Source organism: Scyliorhinus canicula, chromosome 12 (assembly GCF_902713615.1).
Source record: "Scyliorhinus canicula chromosome 12, sScyCan1.1, whole genome shotgun sequence".
In the NCBI taxonomy this organism is placed as follows: domain Eukaryota; kingdom Metazoa; phylum Chordata; class Chondrichthyes; order Carcharhiniformes; family Scyliorhinidae; genus Scyliorhinus; species Scyliorhinus canicula.
Window position 1 is genome coordinate 147,856,875 of NC_052157.1, and position 26,788 is coordinate 147,883,662.

Below are 26,788 nucleotides of genomic sequence, written 5' to 3' on the forward strand. Positions count from 1 at the left end.
TTCATTCCTGTTTTGACTCAGGAGAGTGGGGGACACAGGTTTGGTGAGGCCTGGTGATTAAAACTCTCACCAGCCAGCCTATGAAAGTTTAATTTCTGATTAAAAGGCTGCAAGCAGTCTCTCTCTGTAGATCGCCTGTGAAAGCATAACTCCTGTTTGAAAGGCTGAGGAAAGCCCAGGTTGATATCTCTCCTGAGATCTCTAGAGGTCTTGAAGAAAAGACCGTTTTTCTCTACCTCTCCACTACAGCTAGTTCTGACTTGCTGAAAAAGCAGGCCAACAGTCCAGAGGTGGAGTGAACGGAAAACTATCTTTTAAATTCTCGGGCAGAGAATTCTAATATTATCTCAGTGAGATTGAGAGCCAGTCTGGTGAAGGTCAGTCAAGCAAAAGTGACATCCCAGAGGAAATTCTACAGCCTATGGGTTCTAGTTGAAGGCACAAACCAGAAGGTTAGATCCAACCGGTGGGTTTCAACACGTCGCGTCCCGAGAAGATAGCCGACTACAGAGACTACAACATCAGCAGTGAAGATACCCACCTCTCTTTCCCATTTAAATCCGTTATTTTTATCCTTCCCTTCCCCACTGTGTGTCTGTCTTGTGTGTGTGCTTGTGGGTAGAGGGTAGGGCAGTAAAGGAGGGAATAATTAGATTAGCAGACTGTTGTTCTATTATCGCTTTTATATATTTAACCCTTTTCGGGTTATAAATAAGTTATGAAGTTTTACTTACAAATCTAGTGCCTATAAGTCATTGAAGCAGTCAAGGGTCAAAGATCTCAGAAAATATATTAATTATTGGTTAATTCACTTAGGTTGGGACTCCAGGGCCTGTGGAACTAGAATTGACCACCCATTAGCCCAGGGTGTCGTAACATTACCCTGTATCCCATGTGCATTTGCCTTCTTTATAAGTCTCCCATGTGGGACCTTTTCAAAGGCTTTGCTGAAATCCATGTAAACTACATCAACTGCATTTCCCTCCTAATGTAAGCCTACTTGTGACAATAATAAAGATTATCTACACACCTAGTCACCTTCTCAAAAACAAATCCAATTTGTTAGGCATGACCTCCCTCTGACAAAGCCATGCCGACTATCCCTGGCCAAACCTTGCCTCTCGAAGTGGACATAGATTCTCTCCTTCAAAATTGTATCCAATAGTTTCCCCATCTCTGTTGTCTTCTTACTCTCCCGAGATATCTGTCTTTCTCTAATTCTGGCTTCTTGAGGAGCCCAGATGTTATGGCTTCACCAGTGGCCGTCATACCTTTCCCTGCCAAAACTCTAAACTCTGAAATTCCCTTTCTTAAAACCTGTCCATCTCACTACCTCTTTTTCTTCCTGTATTATAGAATGGTTGAGTTCAGGAGGCGACCATTCTGCCCATCGGGTCAATACTGGCTCTCTGCAAGAGCCACTCACTAGTGCCACTCCCCTACCTTTCCCCCATAGCCCTGAAAATTTTCCTTTGTCAGATAACGATTATGAAGCACTTTAAAGTTAATTTTTTGAGCAAACATCTTAGCTGTTTTACTATGTTCAAATTGTTTACTATGTTCAAATTGTTATGTAAATATGTATTCTTGCTCTTGTGTGGTTGTGGGCCACACCACAACATACTGGGAGAAATTGGGAGCCTCAATAAGGGTCCAATGTTCAAAATGGAAGTGTCACATTGATGCATTAGACAGTAAATAAATGGGCTGAAAATGTTCTTGCTATACGTGACACCTACTGATGCTGGGTGTATTTTCCTGCTGGGTGTATTCTCCAATTACTAAGCATATCTTTAAAGCAGCACACCTGCTATTTTAGTTGCTACATCTTGTCATGACACATTTTGTTTTGCTTCATAGAATCACAGAATTGTTGAGACGCAGGAGGCAGCCATTTGGTGTGCACAAGCTCTCTGAATGAACAACACACCTAGTACCATTCTCCCGCCTTCTCCTCATAACCTGCACATTCTTCCTTTTCAGACAATTCAATTCCCTTCGGAACGCTTGAATTATATTTGCCTCCACCACATTCTTGGACAGTGCATTCAACATGAAAAGTATCTTCTCATATCGCTTTTGCTTCTTTTTTAACAAACATTTTATTGCGTCATTTATGGTTTTATAACAACATAAGATGCAAATATAAATATAAATATAATTTGGTACGTAACACCCCCCCTCAACCAACAACCATACCCCGCCAACATAGCTTATACACACAATTCCCCAGTTCCTCCATCTCCTCTCGCTGATCCCGCCTAAACTAAACTAAAACTCCTGCTAACAGTTTAGTTTTCCCGAAGAAGTCGATAAACGGCTGCCACCTCCGAACGAACACTAACATTGACCATCTCAGGGCGAACTTAATTTTCTCAAGCCTCGGAAACCCAGCCGTGTCGCTAACCCATACCCCCAATTTTGGGGGCTCAGAGTCCCTCCACACTAATAAGATCCATCTCCGGGCTTCCAAGGAGGCAACGGCCAAAACGTCAGCCTCTCTCGCCCCCTGGACTCCAGGTTCTAACGACACTCCTTTGGACTCGGCGCCACCCTCATTTTTAGCACCGTGGACATGGTTGGCAAATCCCAGCGCTTGACATCAACTCTACGTGCAGTGACTCTGCCCGCTCACTGCTACCGCTTATGGCCATAAGACTGCACACAGCCTCATTTCCTTCTCGTTTAAGGCGGTAGCTGCCAACATCATCAATATAAATGCTGGTAGACCCATACGAACACTAATAAAACTTACTGTTAATAAACCCCATCAATACCTACTATATCTTACTGGTACCCAATAAACCTTACCAAGATGAATAAACATTACTAATACTAATCATTCCTACTAGTACAGATTAACAGTAATAAACTCTACTTTATAAAAGACAAGACTCACCCATTTATTCCCTAGTTTACGTTGGAAATAATCACCAATCACCTGCTTGTATCCCTGTGAAGTCACAGCTCAATTGTTCTTTCTGAATTTGGGCTATGACTGGAAATGGTCTAATCCAACTTCTTTCGCTTGGACTGAGCTTGCGCCTTCCCTCTACATTCTTTGTAGCCTGGCTGGTCTCGCTGTTTCACTAGCTCGGACTGAGCTCTTGCCTTCCCTCTCTACACTTTTTGCAGCCTAGCTGTTCTCGCTGTTTCTTGGCACTGGGACTGACCTCTTGCCTTTCCTCTCTATGGGCAACATGGTGCACAATGGTTAGCACTGCTGCCTCGCAGCGCCAGAGACCCGGGTTCCATTCTCACTCCAGGTGACTGTGTGGAGTTTGCATGCTCTCCGTGTCTGCATGTGTTTCCTCCAGGTGCACTGGTTTCCTCCCACAGTCCAGTCCAAAGACGTGGCAGGTTAAGTGGATTGGCCATGCTAAATTGCCCGTTGGCGTCCAAAGGTTAAGTGGGGTTATGGGGATAGGGCAGGGGAATGGGCCTAGGTAGGGTGCACTCGATGAGCTGAATGGCCTCCTTCTGCACTGCACATGCTCATTGCAGTCCAATTGTTCTTGCTGTTTCTCGCCACTCGGACTGAACTCTTGCCTTCCCTCTCCACCCTCTTTGTAGCCCAGCTGCTCAGGTTGTTCCTCACTTCAGGAGGGAGCACAGAATGGGGGTGTATGGAGTTTGCACATTCTCCTCGCGTCTACTTGGGTTTCCTCCAGGTGCTCTGGTTTTCTCCCCAGTCCAAAGATATGCAGGTTAGGTTAACTGACCATGCTAAATTTCCCCTCAAAGTGTTCAAAGATGTGGTTAGGTTGAGTTACAGAGTTGCAGGGATAGGACAGGGGAGTTGGCCACGGTGGGGTGCTCTTTCGGAGGGTTGTTGCAGACTTGATGGGATGAATGGCCTCCTTCTGCATTGTAGGGATTCTACAAAGAGGCCTTGTTATTCCAAACGTAAAATACTGAATGCTGGAAATTTAAAGTAAAAATATAAAATGTTGGAAATACTCAGCAGGTCAGCCAGCATTTGTGGAGGGAAGAGTTGTCGTTCCAGCACTGTGACCTTAATTCCACCTCATCAACAGAGTAAGTGTGCAGGTGCTTTGATTTGTTCACTGGTCACTAGTAATGATGTCTTGAACCTAGCTAGAAAGTGTTGAGTGATAGATGCAAATTTTTATTCCTCTCCTCAATTCTCTTCTCCCACCTGCAAAGAAGCACATTACCTTCATTCAGTAATTACCAGAGTACCTGAAAAACTGGAACCTGGTGCACTGCAAATCTAAGAAAATGAAAAAGCCCATGCAAGGATGGCAAGGACAGAAACAGGGAAATAGCCAGCAAAGTAATTGCCAGGTGCAAGGACATAGATGTGCAGGTTAGGTGGATTGGGGATGCGAAATTGTCCCTTAGTGTCCAAAAGGTTGTTACTGGGTTAGGGTGGAGGCGGGGGCTTAAGTAGGATGCTCTTTCCAAGGGCCAGTGCAGACTTAATGGGCACAATGACCTCTTTCTGCACTGTAGGGATTCTATGATTCTAAAGGCTCTGAGCAAACACACTTATATAAAGCTGACGGCTGCTGATTCTTAGTAATATATTCAAAATGTGCTGCATACCCTCAACGATTACAAATAGCAACGATCTTTCCAAATTCCCACATACAGGATCCATTTAACCACATTATCAAAACATATGGTTACCAACAAATCTAGCTATTGTTCCAGGTAGAATGTTGAATTCCAGTTCAATCCAACGCAGTTGGAAACATACAGATTTAGAGAAAATCCTGCTGTTTAAACAGGTATTGTAATTGCTTAATTAAAGGGAGCGGTTTATGTTTTATCACGCTCACAGCACCTACAGATTATGTCTGCCACTGACGGCAGGAAATGTTGACAGCGTTTGACTGCAATTGACTAGGTTTAAATTTATCCTGCTGCAGCCAGGTTAGTGGAGAAGAATGGGCCCAACGTCACATTTTGTTGAAATGTTTTATCTATGTGTTTAAATTCAACTGTGAAGTTCCTTGTAAAACAGTGCGAGCTTCTGAAATTTACAGCAGGGAATACTCCAATATCGGTTCTATTCTGCAGTTTGGAAAAGCAGCACCATTTCACCAGCTTGGGCAAAGTGCCTATTTTTCTTCTGAATAGAAATTAACAACAATAATCACATCTTCATTGTTCAATTTAATAGCTATCAGAATAAATGCTGCAAGGTGCAATAATGGCAGAAGCTGAAAGTCACTAAACAGCGAGATGGACCGGCATTTCAAATTGACAGTTTTATATAATTCCATGTTTTCCAAATGCACTGAGTCACAATTATTTCCCTTGAAATCATAAAATTTACCAACACGACTAACCCCATCAACACCCGAGGTTTAAATCCATTTGGTTTGAACCATTAAACTGAAAGGTTTGCACTACACAATCTAAAGCAATTTATTTTCATGATGTACCAATTCAAGTCTGTCAAACATCACTCCATCGCATTGAATGATGGGTCAAACCAAATCATTTTTTAAAAAACACTTGCATCTATCACAGCATCAAGGTGTCCCCAAAACACTTTACAGTCAACAAAATACTTCTGAAATGTAGTCACTGTTGTAATTTGGGCAACACGACATTCAATTTACACACATCAAGGCCCTTCTGCCTTATGTATTGATTGAATAGAACTGCGGACATGGATACAGAGATCTCTCGTTCTCCTCTTCGAATTGTATAATACGTCCCTCTCAGAGGACCGACAGAGCCCCCTTTTAATATCTCATTCTAAGGACGGCAACTCCAACTGTGCAGCATCCCCACAGTACTGTGCTGAAGAGCTAGTCTACATTACATACTCAAGTCTTTACAGTGGAACTTGAACTTTATGACCTTCTGATTTAAAAGCAAGAGTGCTATCATGAGCTAAGACTGACACTTCTGAAAGGAACAGGAATCAACATTTATGGGCACAGTAAGAAGTCTTACAACACCAGGTTAAAGTCCAGCAGGTTTGTTTCAAACACGAGCTTTCGGAGCACTGCTCCTTCCTCAGGTGAATGAAGAGATATGTTCCAGAAACATCTATATAGACAAAGTCAAAGATGCCAGACAATGCTTGGAATGCGAGCATTTGCGGGTAATCAAATCTTTACAGATCCAGAGATAGGGGTAATCCCAGGTTAAAGAGATGTGAATTGTCTCAAGCCAGGACAGTTGGTAGGATTTTGCAAGTCCAGGCCAGATGGTGGGGGGGTGAATGTAATGCGACATGAATTCAAGATCCCAGTTGAGGCCGCACTCATGTGTGCGGAACTTGGCTATAAATTTCTGCTCGGCAATTCTGCGTTGTCGTGTGTCCTGAAGGCCGCCTTGGAGAACGCTTACCCGGAGATCAGAGGCTGAATGCCCTTGACTGCTGAAGTGCTCCCCAACTGGAAGGGAACATTCCTGCCTGGTGATTGTTGCGCGATGTCTTCTCCAAGTGCGGCCTCAACCGGGATCTTGGATTCATGTCGCATTACATTCACCCCCCCACCATCTGGCCTTGCAAAATCCTACCAACTGTCCTGGCTTGAGGCAATTCACACCTCTTTAACCTTGGATTACCCCTATCTCTGGATCTGTAAAGATTTGATTACCCACAAATGCTTGCATTCCAAGCATGGTCTGGCATCTTTGACTTTGTCTATATAGATGTTTCTGGAACATATCTCTTCATTCACCTGAGGAAGGAGCAGTGCTCCGAAAGCTCGTGTTTGAAACAAACCTGTTGGACTTTAACCTGGTGTTGTAAGACTTCTTACTGTGCTCACCCCAGTCCAACGCCGGCATCTCCACAACATTTATGGGGAAATAACTTTGGCTTCAGATAAGACAAGACATTAAAATACATTTTCAACATTTTAAAAAATAAGTTTAGAGTACCAATTTTTTTTTTCCCAATTAAGGGGCAATTTAACATGGCCAATCCGCCTACGCTGCACATCTTTGGGTTGTGGGGGCGAGACCCACACAGACACGGGTAGAATGTGCAAACTCCATACGGATTTTCAACATTTTAAATATTTTTGAGGAATATTGAGAATATTTTGGTGTTCATTTGTATCTTTAGCAGTGTGTTGAAGTTCTCACTAACTAAATATAGCTCTTCTGCTACCTTATTTATTACTTCATCATCTCACATTGACATAGAACAGTTTCACTTCATCACTACAAATGGCGCTGTATTATTGAAGCGCCTGAAGTGAATTTGAAAGCAAGAGGCAAGAGTCAACCACAAAAGTGTGTTTCACCATTTCTGCTTCGCCCCTGCTAAACTACAATTCAGATCAGTGCGAAGCAAAGTTTTAAAAACTACCAGCAGTAAATTTTCTTGTTTTCAAACCACTCTAATGGGGCCGGAGAACTACTAATGTTGCACCACTGTTTAAAAAGGGAGGAAGACAAACTAACCTCGATGGTCGGAAAAGTATTGGAAAAAATTCTGAGACCCAGTATAAATTGTCACTTCGAGACGCACGGAATAGTCAAGAAAAGCCAGCATGGAATTAAGGGCAAGTCACCTCTGGCTAACTTGATTACATTTTTACAGGAAGCAAAAAGGAGGGTCAATGAGGGCAACACATTTGATGCAGTCTACATGGCTTTTAGCAAGGCTTTTGACAAAGTTCACATGGTAGTCTGGTCAGTAAATTGACAGCTCATGGAATCCAAAGGGAAATGGCATGACAAAATTAGTCAGTGACAAGAATCAAAGGTTTATGATCAACAGATGTTTTTCTAACCAGAAAGTGAGCCCCAGATACTTATAGTATCAATGATTTAGACTTAAAACATAAGGCACAATTTAAAAGTTTGCAGACGATAGGAAAATTGGCTGTTTGGCTGATAGTGGGGAAGACAGCTGTAGACTGCAGGAAGGTAGATTAGTCAGGTGGGCAGAAAAATGGTGAATGGAATTCAATCTAGAGAAGTATGAGGTTATGCACTTGGGAAAGACAAACAAGACAAGGAAATTCATGGTAAGCCATACGATTCCACAAAGTGTGGAGGAATAGAGGGATCCTGTAGTGTATGTCTATAGATCCCTGGTTGTACCAGGGCAAGTAGATAAAGTGGTTAAGAAGGCAGCCTTATTGACCGAGACCTAGAGGGAATGTGCAGGAATCACCAGAATACGGAGTGTAAGCATGGTCACATTACAGGAAGGATGTGATTACACTGGAGAAGATACAGAATAGATTCACAAGGGCGTTGGTGGAAATTGAGAATTTTAGCCATGAGGAAAGATAAGGCAGGCCGGGTTTGTTTCTTTTAGAATAGAGGAGATTAAGGAGTGATTTAATTGAGGTGTATAAGATTTTTAGTGGTCCAGATAGAGTGGATAGAGAGGACCCAGTCCCATTACCAGAGAGGTCAACAATCAGGAAGCATTGATTTAAAGTACTCTGTGGAAGGAATATCAGAAAATTATAGACTCCCCGGAATCCCTACAGTACTGGAGGAGGCCATTCGGCCCATCAAGTCTCCACCAAACCCCTTAAGAGCATCCCACATAGGCCCAAGGCCCCACCTAACCCCATAACCCCACCTAATATTTTAGACACCAAGGGATAATTTAGTATGGCCAATCCACCTAACCTGAACATCTTTGGACTGTGGGAAGAGACCGGTACTCCCGAAGGAAACCCATGCACACACAGGAAGAACGCGCAAACTCCACACAGGCAGTCACCGAATTGAACTCAGGTCTCTGGTGCTGTGAGTTAGCGGTTAGCGGAGGATAATTTATTTTCACTCAGAGATGGTAGGAGGTGGAACTCACTGCCTGAATGGCTGATCGGGTGAGAATCCCTCATCTGTTGACATTTGGGAGCTTTTTTTCATATTCTTTCAGGGGATGTAGGTGTTGCTGGCAAGGCCAACATTTTTTTACCGGCCCCCAATTGCCCTTGAACCGAGTGGCTTGCTCAGTTATTTCAGAGGGGCAGTTACGAGACAATCACATTGCTTCGGGTCTGGAATCACGTGTAGGCCAGGTGAGGATGACAAATCTCCTTCTCTCAAGGACATTAGTGAAGCAGGTGGATTTTCTGCAACAATCAAGGTTATGGTCACCAAATGAGAATGGCTTTCAATTCCAGATTTATTTTTTATTAATTAAACTTAAATTCCATCAGCTGCCATGGTAGCAAGCATTAGCCTGGGCCTCTGGATTACTCATCCAATGACATTACCACCATGCCACTGTATCTCCGACAATATCAAAGTCTGAAATGAAGCATCCACCTGCTGAAGCAGACATAAAAGATCTCTTCTGGTGTCCCAGCCACCATTTAACCCTTAACTCACACAATCCAGATATAATAGCTCATTGTTCTTGTGGGATCTATTTGTATGCAAATTGGCTTTGCATATGTCACAATAGTGACGATTATTCAATGTGGAGAAGCTAGAGGAAAGTTTCACTGAACTCAATATGCTTTCACTTCAAATGTGCTTTTTGCCTGTGTCAGAAAGTTACAAATTTCAAAAACCTAGATATAGATGAAGTTCTGAGGGAAAAAAATCATCAACCACAACTAACTCTTCTCTCTTCACAGATGCTGCCTGGTCTGCTTTTACAGTGTTTCGGTTTTCATTTCATTTATCTCATAATAAGAATAATAATATTTATTGTCACAAGTAGGCTCATATTAACACTGCAATGAAGTTACTGTGGAAAAACCCCTTCTCGCTACATTCCGGCGCCCATTCGGGTACACGGAGGGGGAATTCAGAATGTCCAAATTACCTAACCACACGTCTTTTGGGACTTGTGGGAGGAAATTGGCACATCCGGAGGAAACTGGCAAAGGAGAGCGTGCAGACTCTGCACAGACAGTGACCCTAGCCGGGAATCGAACCTGCGACCCTGTGAAGCAATAGTGCTAAACACTGTGCTATCATGCCACCCCCTCATTGCCATTTATGGGACTTAACTAAGTGGAAACTGTCTGATCTTCAAAAGTAATGTATTAGGTGTGCTTCAAGGTTCCCTGGTTATATGGTAGTTGCTGCAAAAATGGAAGATCTTTCTTTAAATTTATCGCCTCAAACTGTTTCATCAGTATCGCCACCAGTGTAGGAACTGTAATCAGAAGCACATCAGCCCCATGTTATGCATCTGAAAATATCCTCTTCCAGATCCAACAAGCTCCGACCTTTACATGTCGTGCTCAGCCCAGGTGATGTTTGCAGTGCAAGTAGACTAGTCTAATAGTTTCACCTGTCCTTATCATAGTGGAAGGAGATGGCTACAATACGGCTGCATAAAAATGCCTCTTCATCACTGCACTTCCCTGAAATTCCTAGTGTCAACACTGCATAAATGAAACCGCTCAGTGACTGGCAGTCGTACAACAGAAGGGTGAGAACAATTTATCAAGCCAACAACACCTGAGAATCTAGTTCAGAGTGTCCGGGATTCTATTTTAAGATCGCTAATGTGAGAGAAAATGCTCCTGCTCTACATTGAAGTCAGTTTTTTAAAATCTTTTGATGTTAAGATAAAATCTTCTCTCTCAAAGCAATGAATCATGAATGTCACCAAAGCAATAAAATTAAGTCAAATCAAATTTGGAACGAAGAACCATGCTCTAAAGAGTTCCATTATTGCCTTTTCATTCACTTTGTCAAACTGTATTGAAAGCTTTGAAGACACTGAATAATTTGTCAAACAATAGAATCATTGTTTCAAACATTTATAAAAGGTTCCATTTCGAGTCACACAGGTGTAATTATGTCAAGATGTTTAGATAGTCAAATGCACGTGCTAAGTATGGAATATTTTAGACCGGATGAGGTTACCCATGAAGGCCTTCTCAACCTTGCCCCTTACCCGAGGTGCGGGGATCCTCAGGTTAAATCACCACCAGTCAGCTCTCCTCCTCAAAGGGGAAAAGCAACCTCTGGCCATTTGAGACTATGGCAACTTCACTTACTTACTTATTTGAGACATTTGATCAACTAAAGAATTTAGAACACCTACCCTATAAAATGTTGATAGGTTGAGGAAATAGTTTTTTAAAAAAGCACCATGAGAACAGATGCGAACACTGGCAAATCTCAATGCAAACAGAACTGGTGTATTTGTGGATTGCGGACTACACTTGGTTCAAACATTTTAAGCATAGTCTCTGTGCTATGACTAAAACTGTGAATGTAAATTTTAGAACCTCTTCCAGAGGCTAAAGCTGAAGCAGGTCAATGAATTAGGACAACGCCATGGAGATATTTGAAGGATAAGAATGTTGAATTGATTCATGAAGGCACAGGGAGCCAACAGAACCTGGTTTGGACCATGGCAATGAAAGTGCAGGTAAGCAATGCCATTCCGCATAATTTACAATTTATGAAGGCTGGACATGTCGGGACCAGTTTGGAAAAGCATTTCAAATATAAAAGGCTTATAATAAAGTCCTAAAATTGAGTCTCTGCAAGAGAGTACGGTCTGAAATAAACGACGTTGGGGCAGAACGGTGGTGCAGTGATTAGCACTGCTGCCTCACGGCGCTGAGGTCCCAGGTTCGATCCTGGCTCTTGGTCACTGTCCGTGTGGAGTTTTCACAATCTCCCTGTGTCTGCGTGGGTTACACCCCCACAACCCAAAGATCTGTAGGGTAAGTGGATTGGCCACACTAAATTGCCCCTTAATTGGAAAAAAATTAATTGGGTACTCTAAAAAATTTTTTTAATGAAATGAGCAATGTTACAAAGCATAGAAGTTAGGAATCTTAGTGATCGGAACAGATTTAGAGAAACCAAGCTTAATATCGAATATAATGCAGAGGTGCTTTACTACCAGAAGGAAACAAGGATAGCAGGCAGGAATGGCTGATGCGCCGAAAGGTAGAGAAACCAAGAAAATATAAAAATCAACCATAGATATTGTTTCTTATCCCGTGTCTAGATTCTGTCACTGAACAGACGCACATGGAAAATAACAAGGAGAGGACTAAGGACGTCGGGGACATCAGATATGACTGTACAGTCTGAGGATATATGGCAGTCTATTAGGACAGCTGTGATCGGAATCAGGAGAGAAAGCAGAATTGCACAGGTCAGTCAATGAAAAAGGTTCCAGCAGGCTACAATGACCAGCGGAATTCAAGACCCAGTTCAAGAAGGACAACAAAATCACAGTCAAATAGAAGATGGCATTTATAACTTTGAGAAGAGTACATTCAAAGAATGGTGGGAGAGTTGTTTGGGACATAAGAATAGCTGAAAAAGAGGAAGAAGACAAAGTATATCAGGACATAGTCATTGGGTGACACAAACTTGCTTTTTAAAATCTTGAACATCACAGGAGGACTTTGGTAAGTTGGTGCTTCTTGCATCATATGAACAGAAATACTCATGTTGGAAATGCACTTGCACTTTTGCTAATATAGAATAATCACTGCAATAAAAAATTGAATTCTGACGCTCATGATAGTGTCATGCAACTTTTTTTAAAAATCTTCTTCTTTAACTTTTTTCCAATTCAGGGGCAATTTTAGCGTGGCCAATCCACCTACCCTGCACATCTTTGGATTGTGGGGATGAGACCCACGCAGACACGGGGAGAATGTGAAAACCTCATATGGACAGTGACCCAGGGCCGGGATCGAACCCGAGTCCTCAGCACCATGAGGCAGCAGTGCTACCCACTGCACCACCGTGCTGCCCAATAGCGCCATGCAAATTAAAAGTATTTTTTTCTGCTATTGGTTTGACCTTAAACATGCCTCGAATAATGCTAAGTTACAATTCAACTAATAACATCACAGAACAAACACCTATGCTAATTATGTTTTTACAAATCCTCCAGAAGCACATGCAGCAAACTAGTGGATCCTTTTTCGATACACTTTGAAGAAATCAATTGAAAGAAGTAAAATGGAAGACAGAAATAAGTAGTAAAACTTTAAAACTTCTTGGTAATGTTGAATTTTAAAATGCTAAACCTCCCAAGATTGCAGTTGATTGCCTCTTCGCCTTCCCTCCCCAGCCCCCTCATCAACTCCACAGCTACGGAACAACATCTGTTCTTCTTCAGAATGGACTGAATTACCCTCCAATGGGTTCGATTTTTGTTGTAGACTTGTCAATCTAGACACCTGTCATCAAGTTCTGAAGCATTTCTGAAGCCAGAACAGGCTCGAGGGGCTGAGTGGTCACCTGTCTCCCTCAGCTCATATCCCGTCACAAAGTGCTAAATATTATTTAGCTGACAGAGCATTACACAGAATTCTAAATTATAAAATAAAAATCAAATATTTGTAAACAATTTACAGTCATGAATTCCCAAGATAGAGGATGTTCAATCACGAATACGTGGACCGTAATAAAAAGACTGGGACTTTCAAGGGTATAAGGAATTTAAGGAAAACAACTTAAAAGTGGCAGTGGCTTAAATTCTCACCTCCTGGCAGTTCCAACACGCAATAATTTTCTACTGCTGTCTGGATCGAGCACAATCTGTACATTTCACTGAGCTTCATTGACTTGTACCTAACCTATTCTGTCATTGTGTTAAGATTCCAGACCAGACCCCAACATTTGTTAGGATATCAGACAAGGACCCCAAACACTTTTTTTTTTAATTTGTAAAACTGTGAGGAAAGGATACTTCAGCCCAGGAGTAGTGTCCCTGACAAAGAGGCATCTTTTATGTTAAAACAAACTTTAATTTAAACACAGAATTATCCACATTATCAAGGAAAATTGCTTTATAATTATCAGCGAAACAGTTCCTAAACAAAAGGAAAACACGTTAACTTATGCCTTACACCTTTACTATAAATATTCCAAGCAAGCAACCCCAATACAGTTCAAATGCCACTAGTTAACAAACAATTACTTGCTTATCGGTGTCGAGATTTCTTGGAGAGAGAATCCTTCAAGAGCAACCTGAAAATCCTCCGTCTTATCAGAAGCTTCTGCTCAATGTAACAGCATTTGGCAAATGCGGCATTCGAATTAAAATCGTCAAGCGGACTGCAAAACTACAGACAGACCTGGCTCCTCTCATTAATTTCATCACCTATATCCCACTATGATGTTCCATCAGCTGTTTAGCTAGGACTATATATAATCCCTCATAAATTATCTACTCTCCAGGAAATCTCCAGTATTCATAGCAATGTTCCATTAAGTATCGCACAGTAAACAAGTAAATGGTTAAAATTAATTACCTCATTTTTTATGATCTCTTAATTGCAGCTTTAGCAGACACACAATTTGGATAATTTAACCCAAATTCTTTAATAATATTAGTGTAACAAATATGCAACTCAAGCTTTTAAAATCCTTACTACAACACATCTAAAATACAGTATATATATATATCAATTTCTTGCATTCATCACAATTGGCATCCAACCGTTCAGCTACTATGCTCCAGCTCTCTTTTTTGACAGTTGTTTGCTTTTTCCTCTTTCAGTCTGCTGCTTGGTCGCCACTAGATACCCATTCTCACTGGGGAAGTGAAATTATCCACTTTGAAGAAAGCAAATTATTTTTAAAAGGCGAGTGACTTGTAAATGTTGATAGAGGGATCTTTGTATACAAATTACAAAGTTAATGTCGAGGCAACAAAGAAGGCAAATGGTACGTTAGCCTTTATTGTAACCAGAAGTTAGAGTACAGTAGGAAGAAAGTCTTTCCCAGCAAGACCACAACTGGAATACGGTGTATAGTTTTAGTCTCTTTAACCATGGAAGGTTATCAGCACACAACAGCCTCCCTTACCGCTCCAACGGTCCAGTCAGCACTGTCTACTCATACAGTCCCCAGTATCTGTTTTTTTTTTACCCTGTGAGTTGGTCACCCTGCTTGACAACATTTGATGTAGCCCTCTAAAGCAAGGTCACAAAGACAATCAGGGATACGAGGCTAAGGCAGCAGGTGGAGCTGATGTAGAAGTTCAGCTATGACATTAGCAGAACGGGACTGATGGGATGCACTGCCTACTCCTGCTCTGTTTCTTCAATGCTAGTGAATGCAAACAAATATTTTCCATGTTCGCCATTAATTCTCGATCCCCTTTATTTCTCACCCCTCCATCCCCAAGTTTTGGTGCCACTGATTCAAACAATGTTGCACATTACCAGTCCAAAGCTAAAGACAATTTATATAAAAGACATCCATAAACTATACAAGAAGCAGGAGGTAAAATATTACATACTACACAGAAAAAATAATTTTTCTAAACAATATTAGCGATCTCCACACAAGCTTCTCCTGCATCAGATGGGCCATCTAATTGAAATTTGGATGTCCCTGGGAGCAATTATACTCCAGTTGACTCCAAAAAAAATCTCCATCATGTTTGCATCCAAAATATATTCAAAAAATACCAAATTACATCAGAAGAATTTCAACTTACATCAGCAACAATTAGACTCTAGTTGACATTAGGATGCACCTATTGATGTTATGTCTGCACAGGGAGTACACTTGATGGTCTTAAAAATAAAGGCCCCAAGTAAAAAAACTCCACTGCCAATCCTCAAACTGCAATGAAAAGACCAGTTCCTACAACACAACATTTTAACCACAAGAATCCTGCCAAATATCCCCAGTGTTTTGGCTTTATATGTAGAAACGGTATGAACACCAAATGCACATTTACAAGAGTTTACTTAAAACTAGGGTGCCACACATCTTTATATTTGATAGTGTTAGTCCCATCTAAATTCTATTCAAGACACAAGCAGTTATCATTCAAAGCCATTGGTACATGCATGAAGTATCTGCTAGAACAGGATGTCACATGCTGGAAAGTAAGGATTTGAGCAGGTTAGAGGTCCGGCTTTCATTAAGTTCCCTCCCACAGAGTTTATCCAACGTCCTGACTATCCTAGTTGCAGTTACGTAGTTTGTTCACCTTGTGTTACAAGCACTTGGTTTATGACCCAATTTACTGGTCAGATGCCTGTACTCTCACTTCACTTCAATCCTGGCTGTCACGTAGGGTGACAGCTCTCTTAATTATGTCTCAGGCTGGATGCTGCAGAATTCAAGGTTGGTGGGTTCGAATTCGGAGCAACTAGGTTGCTTCTTATCGAAGACCACCCAGACGGATGCCACTGTTGTCTGTCACATTCAGACACTTCGACCAGTTTATTATTGAAATGTTTTACGCAGGTGCCCTTATTTGCAGGATGAATAAAGTGAAAGCAGATACTACAGCAACGTTTAAGAGACATCTTGACAAATACATGAATATGATGGGAATAGAGAGATACAGACACTGAAAGTGCAGAAGGTTTTAGTTTAGACAGACATCATGATCGGCGCAGGCTTGGAGGACCCGTTCCTGTGCTGTACTCTTCTTTGTTCTTCTTCTACTTTGAGCATGAGGTCGAGCAGAAGGTAATTCTCCAAGTCTTCCAGTCAGGCAAATTCCTATCCTCCTGATACACAGGACCCTACCCGGTGATAGATAAAGCAAACCCATCCTTTTACCGGGTGCTGATAGATTCTAGGAAAGCCGGATGGTACCATGTGAATGAAATGGAAGCATTTGGTTGGCAAAACAACTATCATTAGTACCATATAAACCCCGAGGGAATTGGGACAGTGGCCCCTGACGCCCAACGCCGGAGTCCAGACCCTAACCCCTTGATGCCAGTTACAGCCCCACAGACCTCAGATGCAAGACTCCGTCTAATGTCATGGAGAAAAAGGAAACGAGTCGTGATCAAGCCACGTAAACTCAAGGACACCTGCCACAGGCTCAGGGATCCAAAGAAGCCCCAGGTACGGCGCTCAGATAGGGAGGCAGTGGAAAAGCAGGTCCCAGGTAACCAGAGCCTGCCCACTTAAAATCACCACCCCAGAATGAACGCAGGGACTCTGCTGATCCCAATTGCAAATAAAAGAATTGTTTTGTGTTCAACTTTAGGTCCTGTGACATCTTCTTTCTTTAATTTCACGGAAGATGGCCTCAACTGCCTGTTCTGCTCAAAACCCACGCTGGTAAAAACAGCAGCAGACTCTAATTCTGCTCAATATATAAACTGTACTTGGGAGCTTCAAGGTCCGATAAGATTGGTATCAATTATCAGCACGTTATTACAGTATAGTATGATGTGGAGGTGCCGGCGTTAGGATTTAGTTGGTGCGCAGCTCCTTCATCAGGTGATGAAGGAGATGCACTCCAAAAGCAGGTGATTCCAAATAAACCTGCTTCGACTTTAACCTGGTGTTACAGTACGGTATTTTGGGAACAGTCATCATCGATCCACCTCCCCTTGGACCCCCTTACAGCTTGATCATACAATACGTAGTTTCCTCTACGCTCTTCCAAAGTCGACAAACCTTCGCTTCGCCACTTCTTCTCGTCATGTTCTTTTGTCATCTCTTCTTGTCTACGTCTTCAGTTTGTGTAACTCTGCCCTGCGGCAAAAGCCATGACTCATCACTCCAGGAAAGCCACCAATTAAGCATGGATTCCTAAACCACCCCAATTTGGAGCAGACCACTACCACAACTCCTCGGCACACCTCCATCCTGATCATGTAAGAACTAGTCTCCCCGCTAAGTTGGCAAATCTTGGCTATCATTTTCGCCATCTCAGACGAATCTTCGATTCACCATATCTTCCCGTCTTCGTCATATTTTCCCGTCCATATCATTGTATCTTCCCATCTGCATGTCTTCCGCTTTTGCAGCTCTGCCTTGTGGCGAAGGCACAATACAGGAAAGCAACCCATTTAAACACGGATGTCTAGACAACCCTGCCTTGTGGTGTTAACTGCAAAACTCATCGTCCTCTTGACACAGATACCAGGCCACCTCAAATTTAGGGGCAAAAATATAATAAAAGGGGTCAGTAAGAGCGTGAGCCAGGATCTGGTGGGAGGACAAATGGAAGGAATCAAATATTGGGGAATAGTAACAAATGCTACCCTGATCTCTTTTCAGGATGTATTATGCATCCCTGCTTGGGATTCTTCGCCCTGGAATGGACACAAGGACACAGATCCACAGAAGGACCCGCAACAGGAAGATCAAATTAACATACCCTGGAGAAGGAACTAATGTGGCGCCTGGATGAGGAAACAGTGATCCAGCGCCACGACCAAACGGCATATTCAGGGCTCTCCCCTCCAAAAGTTTTTTTTCGTATTTATCTGTATTTTCTACAGTTTATTTTGTACATAAGCAGTTTAATCTTGTATTTTGTTTTTGATATCTATGAAATGTATATTTGTTGGGTTAGGGATTAGGATTTGTTTTGTAAGATTCTGAAACTTGTTTGTCCAGGAACTTGCCTAGAGTTGTGATCCGAGTCGCTGGCGCTCACTGGATCAAGAGAAGGGACTGTGGTAAAATGGCCAACGGCCTGAATTTTAGGCCCAGCATACAATTGGACACTTTTGATTAAGAATTAGACATTTTAAATTAAAACCACAGTCAGAACCACAGACTGATGTGAAGTCAAGCAGCCAAACTCGAATATACTGGACAGAGACAGACAGCAGGGGCAAGTCTGGGCTTGTCCTGTACACAGGATGTTGGAAGATAATCGGCCCCATTCAAATGGATCAATTGTTGTGGATTTCCCAGATGAAGCCAGACTTTCTGGCACCTATCACCTTACAAGGGATAAGGTTAATGCAGACAATGTACCAGAGGATGGACCTCTGGAAGGAGTTCCCGGTGTCCTGCAGAGTTGCAATCGGCTACTCCATTGTGTGTTGCAACTCCTGCCTAGTGACCTCATTGGCTGATGGCCAGAGGAATTTCTGGAAGGGCGAGAAGGAGGGGGATAAGGAGGAGACATCCAGAGTCCCTCCCCAGTGAAGATTCTATGCAGAGGCAGTGGAGAAGACTCAACGGCGGATCAAAGGACAAAAGGAAGCAGCATGTAAGATCAATCTTCGCAGCCGAATGCCCCGAGATGACCGGCACTCAATGGATTGGACCATAGCTCGATCCAGTTCATCAGCATGGGTAGTGTTAAGAATCTTAGACATACTATCTAGTCGGGATAATTTGGGGGATAACTGTTTTATTCCGTTTGTGTCTGTCCTTTGTTCACCTCGCAAATAAGGGCAGCTGGGTAAAACCTTTGAATAATAAACTGGTTTTAGACAACAGTAAACTTAGCATTGCTTGAGTTCTCAGCAATGTCTGTGCGTTCCACACGCGTTGGATTTAATTTAATCTTTTTTTGAAATTACCTTTATTGTTTTGTGGCTCTGGGAATTTCTCTTTTTCTCCTTTGGCTTTACCTGTACAAAACACAAACATACTAATTAATTGAGTGCTCTAGTCAGTAGTTTCAGTGCATCGATAGTTATTGGCATCTACAGTTATCGTAATAGAGGTTTACCTGTGTATGCATGCATTCCTCGATTAAATTAACAATCTGGGATTTAACAACTATCCTTCAAATTATCGTACATTTGGTACCTTCGGGAAGGATCCTACAATAATCTACTGCACCAGTGAAGGAAAAGATCTTAAATTTGAGAACCAAATCTAATATTGGCTTATTTGCACTGGACAAAATTTTGGCCATGTTGTTTTAATATGAGAAATTGTTAATAATTTCCACATCTGACAGATGTTTTTCCCTGAGGCACACATGCAAATGGAGAACGCTCACTCAAATTTGCTGATGTGACTGAAACAGGTCCAATGGTGCGGACAGACGTTAACCTACATTAAAGGAGAATGACCGAAAAGATTTGCATGCAGCATATTTCTGGCGTCGATATCAATTCATAGAACCACTACAGTGCAGGGGGCGGCCATTCAGCTTATCGGGTTTGCACCAACCCTCCAAAAGAATACTCTACCTAGGCCAACTCCCCAGCCCACCCCGCCCTCTCCCCATACCCTAACCAGCACATCCCTGGACACTACGGGGAAATTTAGCATGCCAATCTGCCGAACCTGCACGTCCTTGGAATTTTTTGTTTTTAGCCTGCGCATTTATGTCAAAATGTCCATAGCTGCTTCCTCTAATGGTGGGTGATGGACAGCACTGAAAGATTTCAAGGGTGAAAATACAAAGAAAATAAAGTTGCAGGAATGGCAATGGAAACGAGCATTCTCTAGAAAGGAAAGTGGACAAACATAAGAACTAGGAGCAGGAGTAGGCCATCTGGCCCCTCGAGCCTGCTCCGCCATTCAATGAGATCATGGCTGATCTTTTGTGGACTCAGCTCCACTTTCCGGCCCGAACACCATATCCCTTAATGAAGGAGCCTCAACTGCTTCACTGGGCAAGGAATTCCATAGATTCACAACCCTTTGGGTGAAGAAGTTCCTCCTAAACTCAGCCTCAAAATAAGGTTAAGTAGATTTAGGACTATGTCCCCTAGTTCTGCTTTCACCCGCCAGTGGAAACATCTGCCCGCATCTATCCTATCTATTCCCTTCATAATTTTAAATGTTTCTATAAGATCCCCCCTCATCCTTCTAAATTCCAACGAGTACAGTCCCAGTCTACTCAACCTCTCCTCATAATCCAACCCCTTCAGCTCTGGGATTAACCTAGTGAATCTCCTCTGCACACCCTCTCCAGTGCCAGTACGTCCTTTCTCAAGTAAGGAGACCAAAACTGAACACAATACTCCAGGTGTGGCCTCACTAACACCTTATACAATTGCAACATAACCTCCCTAGTCTTAAACTCCATCCCTCTAGCAATAAAGGACAAAATTCCATTTGCCTTCTTATTCACCTGTTGCACCTGTAAACCAACCTTCTGTGACTCATGCACTAGCACACCCAAGTCTCTCTGCACAGCGGCATGCTTTAATATTTTATCGTTTAAATAATAATCACGTTTGCTGTTATTCCTACCAAAATGGATAACCTCACATTTGTCAACATTGTATTCCATCTGCCAGACCCTAGCCCATTCACTTAACCTATCCAAATCCCTCTGCAGACTTCCAGTATCCTCTGCACTTTTCGCTTTACCACTCATCTTAGTGTCATCTGCAAACTTGGACACATTGCCCTTGGTCCCCAACTCCAAATCATCTATGTAAATTGTGAACAATTGTGGGCCCAACACGGATCCCTGAGGGACACCACTAGCTACTGATTGCCAACCAGAGAAACACCCATTAATCCCCACTCTTTGCTTTCTACTAATTAACCAATCCTCTATCCATGCTACTACTTTACCCTTAATGCCATGCATCTTTATCTTATGCAGCAACCTTTTGTGTGGCACCTTGTCAAAGGCTTTCTGGAAATCCAGATATACCACATCCATCGGCTCCCCGTTATCTACTGCACTGGTAATGTCCTCAAAAAATTCCACTAAATTAGTTAGGCATGACCTGCCCTTTATGAACCCATGCTGCGTCTGCCCAATGGGACAATTTCTATCCAGATGCCTCGCTATTTCTTCCTTGATGATAGATTCCAGCATCTTCCCTACTACCGAAGTTAAGCTCACTGGCCTATAATTTCCTGTTTTCTGCCTACCTCCTTTTTTAAACAGTGGTGTCACGTTTGCTAATTTCCAATCCACCGGGACCACCCCAGTGTCTAGTGAATTTCGGTAAATTATCACTAGTGCATCTGCAATTTCCCTAGCCATCTCTTTTAGCACTCTGGGATGCATTCCATCAGGGCCAGGAGACGTGTCTACCTTTAGCCCCATTAGCTTGCCCATCACTACCTCCTTAGTGATAACAATCTACTCAAGGTCCTCACCTGTCATAGCCTAATTTCTATCAGTCGTTGGCATGTTATTTGTGTCTTCCACTGTGAAGACCGACCCAAAAAACCTGTTCAGTTCCTCAGCCATTTCCTCATTTCCCATTATTAAAACTCCCTTCTCATCCTCTAAAGGACCAATATTTACCTTAGCCACTCTTTTTTGTTTTATATATTTGTAAAAACTTTTACTGTCTGTTTTTATATTCTGAGTAAGTTTACTCTCATACTCTATCTTACTCTTCTTTATAGCTTTTTTAGTAGCTTTCTGTTGCCCCCTAAAGATTTCCCAGTCCTCTAATCTCCCAGCAATCTTTGCCACTTTATATGCTTTTTCCTTCACTTTGATACGCTCCCTTATTTCCTTAGATATCCACGGTCGATTTTCCCTCTTTCTACCGTCCTTCCTTTTTTTGTTGGTATAAACCTTTGCTGAGCACTGTGAAAAATCGCTTGGAAGGTTCTCCACTGTTCCTCAACTGTTCCCAGTCTACCTTAGCTAGTTCTTCTCTCATCCCCTTGTAATCTCCTTTGTTTAAACACAAAACACTAGTATTTGATTTTACTTTCTCACCCTCCATCTGTATTTTAAATTCCACCATATTGTGATCGCTCCTTCCGAGAGGCTCCCTAACTACGAGATCATGAATCAATCCTGTCTCATTACACAGGACAAGATCTAGGACCGCTTGTTCCCTCGTAGGTTCCATTACATACTGTTCTAGGAAACTATCGCGGATACATTCTATAAACTCCTCCTCAAGGTTGCCTTGACCGACCTGGTTAAATCAATCGACATGTAGACTAAAATACCCCATGATAACTGCTGTACCATTTCTACATGCATCAGTTATTTCTTTGTTTATTGCCTGCCCCACCATAACGTTACTATTTGGTGGCCGATAGACTACTCCTATCAGTGACTTTTTCGCCTTACTATTCCTGATTTCCACCCAAATGGATTCAACCTTATCCTCCATAGCACCGATGTCATCCCTTGCTATTGCCCGGATGTCATCCTTAAATAACAGAGCAACACCACCCCCCTTACCATCCACTCTGTCCTTCCGAATAGTTTGATACCCTCGGATATTTAACTCCCAGTCGTGACCATCCTTTAACCATGTTTCAGTAATGGCCACTAAATCATAGTCCACTGCTGAGTAACAATATCCATTTTCAATATCTATGATGATCGGAATAAGTTCTATACTTAACAGATGGAAGTGAGTTAGCCAGTTGAGCCACACCAATTGCTGAATACATTATGCCAAATATTTGAACTCAGTCATGCAGCTTTGAATCTTGATCTACAGGAAACTGGGAACGTTAGGGTGCTGAAGAGGAGTAGAGATAGAAAGATGGGAAAATATTAACATGTCTCTTCATGGGCAGCAAGAGAACAGATAGTTGCTTTACAAAGAGCTCCTTACCCGCCCAGATATATGGTAGATGCATGGCACAGAATGGGAGCAAGAAAACAAAGAGAAAATGGAGGTGTCAAAAAAATGCAATCTTAATGCTAGGGTTCAAATCATACTCTCAAGACAACTGTATTTATTTATTTTTCCTGCTTAGGATGTTTTATGAGTCCATCATTTAGATGATAGCGGGGGCCATTACTTTTTCGTACTGTGCAGCTGGTTTCCTAGTAAACTGCTGTTGGGCAGAAAAAACAAATTCAATATTGATCACGTAATGTAATCAGTCATGTTTATTACTTTTGTTACCATTTCACCAACAGCATCCAAGTCCAGCACACTGACCCACCATGCTCAGGTACAACTCTAAAACAAGTGCTAAAAAACAAATGCACTATAATTTACAACAGCCCCAGTAATGTCCCTTAACAAAAAAAATAAAATCGAGCTTCAAGACTTTATCAAACCTGAATTGCGCATTCATAATTCATTAACCGTTTTGCTGCATATAACTAGAAATTCACACTGGTTACGCAACTCAACAAATCAGTCAGCATGTGCACAGAGTATAAAATTCAGGGAGTTGAAAAAGAGCAAAGCTACACACCAGCTGTTTGCAGATTTAAATGAGAAAATAGGGTGATGGAATGGCAGAGTTGAAGATGATCGTTGGGTGTGACTCGTTGTGTGCGTCATGCCTCCACATAAGAGGTATGTCAAAAGAGATACTAATCTTATTGGCCCTGATTTTGCTGTAAGAATTGCAGTGAGGTTATCAACGCACATTGCTATTGAAGTGTAAATTGGACAGCAATTTCCAGTGACCATACATACAGGGTTAAATGCGGACATTGGAAATTCTGAAGTCATGTTTGATTCGAAATGTTCTGTTCACTCCCCACAAAGGCTGCCAGACCGGCTGAGTATTTCAAGCAAGCACTTTTGTTTTTATTTCAGATTTTCACCATCCACAGTATTTTGCTTTCATTTTATATCTGAAAGAAGTTCCTGTTTCCGTTTTGCTAGGCCCGAGCACTTTTTTTTTTAAACTGAGCACGAGCATTCATTGCAAACTCGGCGTTTCTACATCTAGTTACTATCTCAAGTCCACGCTCTGCACGTTTGAGAAAGGGAAAGAAACCAATTTGTTGTAAAAATCACAGCTTTTACATAATTGTTAGGTTCTGTCCACATAATCATCTCACTTAGCACTGCACATAATTACACAATTCCACATCTGTAACATTCATAATCATACAATCATAATAATATGTTACATCTTGTGGTGAATGTCAAAACCATAAAATACGATCTGACTGGTAATCCGAAGCTTAAACTTGAGCTGTCAGACCAGTTTCACAGATGAGGCAGATTCAGTCATTTGATGGATTATACAAAAAATGTCAACAATGTAACAATTTTTTCAAGTCAACAGAAAAATTCAAAGTTAAGTGATGTTTTTCATGGGGCGCAAAATATTCTATTCACCTTTACATCCGTCAAAATCGAAACAAAAATATTCCCCCCAAAAACTACCAGTACATTGCTTTCCAAAATGAAATTCAGGAATTTATTTTCTGGTCTAGTAACTCGTAGCTGTAGGGCTCATGAATCTCCTCCTTATGCTCATCAGACATCGCCTACAGTCAAAGTACGATATTAGCACAGGAAGGAAAGAAAGCAAAGAAGCAAGAGAATATTTAAATGCATTCAGCCACAGTGTTCCCCAACCAGCACTTCAAGAGCATCAGTGGCAGATTGGCTGGAAGGTTGGTTGGTGATGCGGGGCGACGCCAACAGCGCGGGTTCAATATTATTCATGAACCAACCCATGCCTTAGGTGTGGTGATTCTCAGGTTAAATCACCACAGGTCAGCTCTCCAAAGGGAGAGCAGCCTCTGGTCCTCTGGAACTGTGGTGACATTTACATCTATTTATTTTTTAAATACCAGCGCAGACCATTTGGGCCAAATGGCATGTTTCTGTAGTGTAGATTACGTGTAATTTGGTGAGAAAAATGGTTTCAGTATATAGTGCAAAACACTGCTGTACCTCTAATTTAGCTCTTTCCATCATACATGCTAAAGCGCTGTCAAATTTCCAGTTGAGAAACCTCACTGCCTGTTTGTTTTGGTTCCTTATCCAGGTGCTATCAGGGGAACTGGCTCAGTGGGTTTGAATAGTTATTTTTTATGTGTCATTATTTGGCACAAACCACCAGCCCTTTTAAAACCCATTTGCTTTATTGCCCTATGCTAATCACAGCCCTGATTTTGGTGGCAGTACAATAAACAAATGCAGCATTGCTGTCGCCAAAAGCTCCAAGCTCTACCTAAAGAAATGGGTTGCACTGGTTTCTTCGGAGTCAATGGCATGAATTGCAAAAGGTCTGACACAATCAAGCAGATGTACATAATTGGCTCAGTACCTCCCGTTTCTGCCTCATTAAACACAATCAATCCAATGGGGAAAAAAAAACACCAGATGAACAAATTCTGGGTTGTGATGCCATCGGATTAATGGTTGTCAGATCATCAACGGGTGCTGTCAATGGCGAGGAGATCATGCATCTGCCGCTAATGTACTCCTTAAAAGTTGAAAGCACCTCTACATTTATTCAGGGAGCGTAGCTGAAAACAGCCCATTACACGGTAACATCTCCTGTTGCAATGAGCAGATAAACTCGCTGCTCAAAAGGCACTATTCTTAAAGGGGGCAATGTCACCACATGCATAGGTTATGGTTGGCAGTGTTCCTGGAACAAGGAGAAAGAATGTGTTCCCAATAGTGCTGGTCTCTGCCGAAAATGTTCCACTGCAGATGCAGATAAATGTTGCAACATAAATTTTGTGAGGCTCCCGTTCCCCCAACCACCCTCCCACCTCAGTCTAAAATTATTTTATCAAGTTTCACAATTAGGCAACACGGTGGTGGTCATGTCATCAAAGGGGAGGAAGTGGCACAGTGGTATTATTGCTAGACGAGTAATCCAGTGATCCAGGACTATCCCGAGGACCTGGGTTCGAATCCCACCACAGTGGAATTTAAATTCAATAAAACATCCAAAAAGTCACTCACCATCCTGATTTGGAAATATGTAACCGTTATTTCACTGTTGCTGGGTACTCTGAAGGAGGTTATGCTTCAGTTTTACAGAACTCCCTCCCTAATAGCACTGTGGGTGTACTTACACCACATGGACTGCAGCAGTTGAAGAAGGTGGCTCACCACCACCTTATCAAGGGCAACTAGGGATGGGCAATAAATGCTGGCCTAGCCAGAGAGGCCCACATCCCGTAAATGAATTTTTAAAATCCCATTATCACCACTCCATGCTACAAAGCATGCTACTTAAGCCAACAACACACCATTAAATAATGCTGCATTTCACTTGAGGCAGAATGTTCACAATTACTTCCTCTTACTTTCACTATACTGCGATGCAAAGCAGTCAGTCAACAAGTAACCGGAAGTTAGTGCCGCGAGGGAGTGAAAGGAATGGTATTTTCATTTCACATTTTGTCCATTTGATGGATGAAAGTCAAGGGTTAGACATTAACTGGAGGGCGATCATTGCAATTTGATGACCCAGGAGTAGGCCATTCAGCCCCTCAAGCCTGCTCTGCCATTTAATAAGATCATGGTTGATTGGATTGTAACCTCAAATTTTCATCCCACCTATCCCCCCGATAATATCT

At 42.1% G+C, this 26,788-nt stretch overlaps 1 protein-coding gene across 1 annotated transcript in view; it reads right to left on the bottom strand.

Annotated features, from left to right (window-relative positions):
• The window catches only part of akap10 (A kinase (PRKA) anchor protein 10), a 92,547-nt gene extending 66,668 nt beyond the window's left edge, over positions 1–25,879 (bottom strand). Inside the window, 2 exon segments of the mRNA XM_038814459.1 lie at positions 19,167–19,217; positions 23,103–25,879. Coding sequence (XP_038670387.1) covers positions 19,167–19,217; positions 23,103–23,127 — 76 coding nt within the window. The 5' untranslated portion in view covers positions 23,128–25,879.
• Positions 25,880–26,788: the final 909 nt, after the last annotated feature.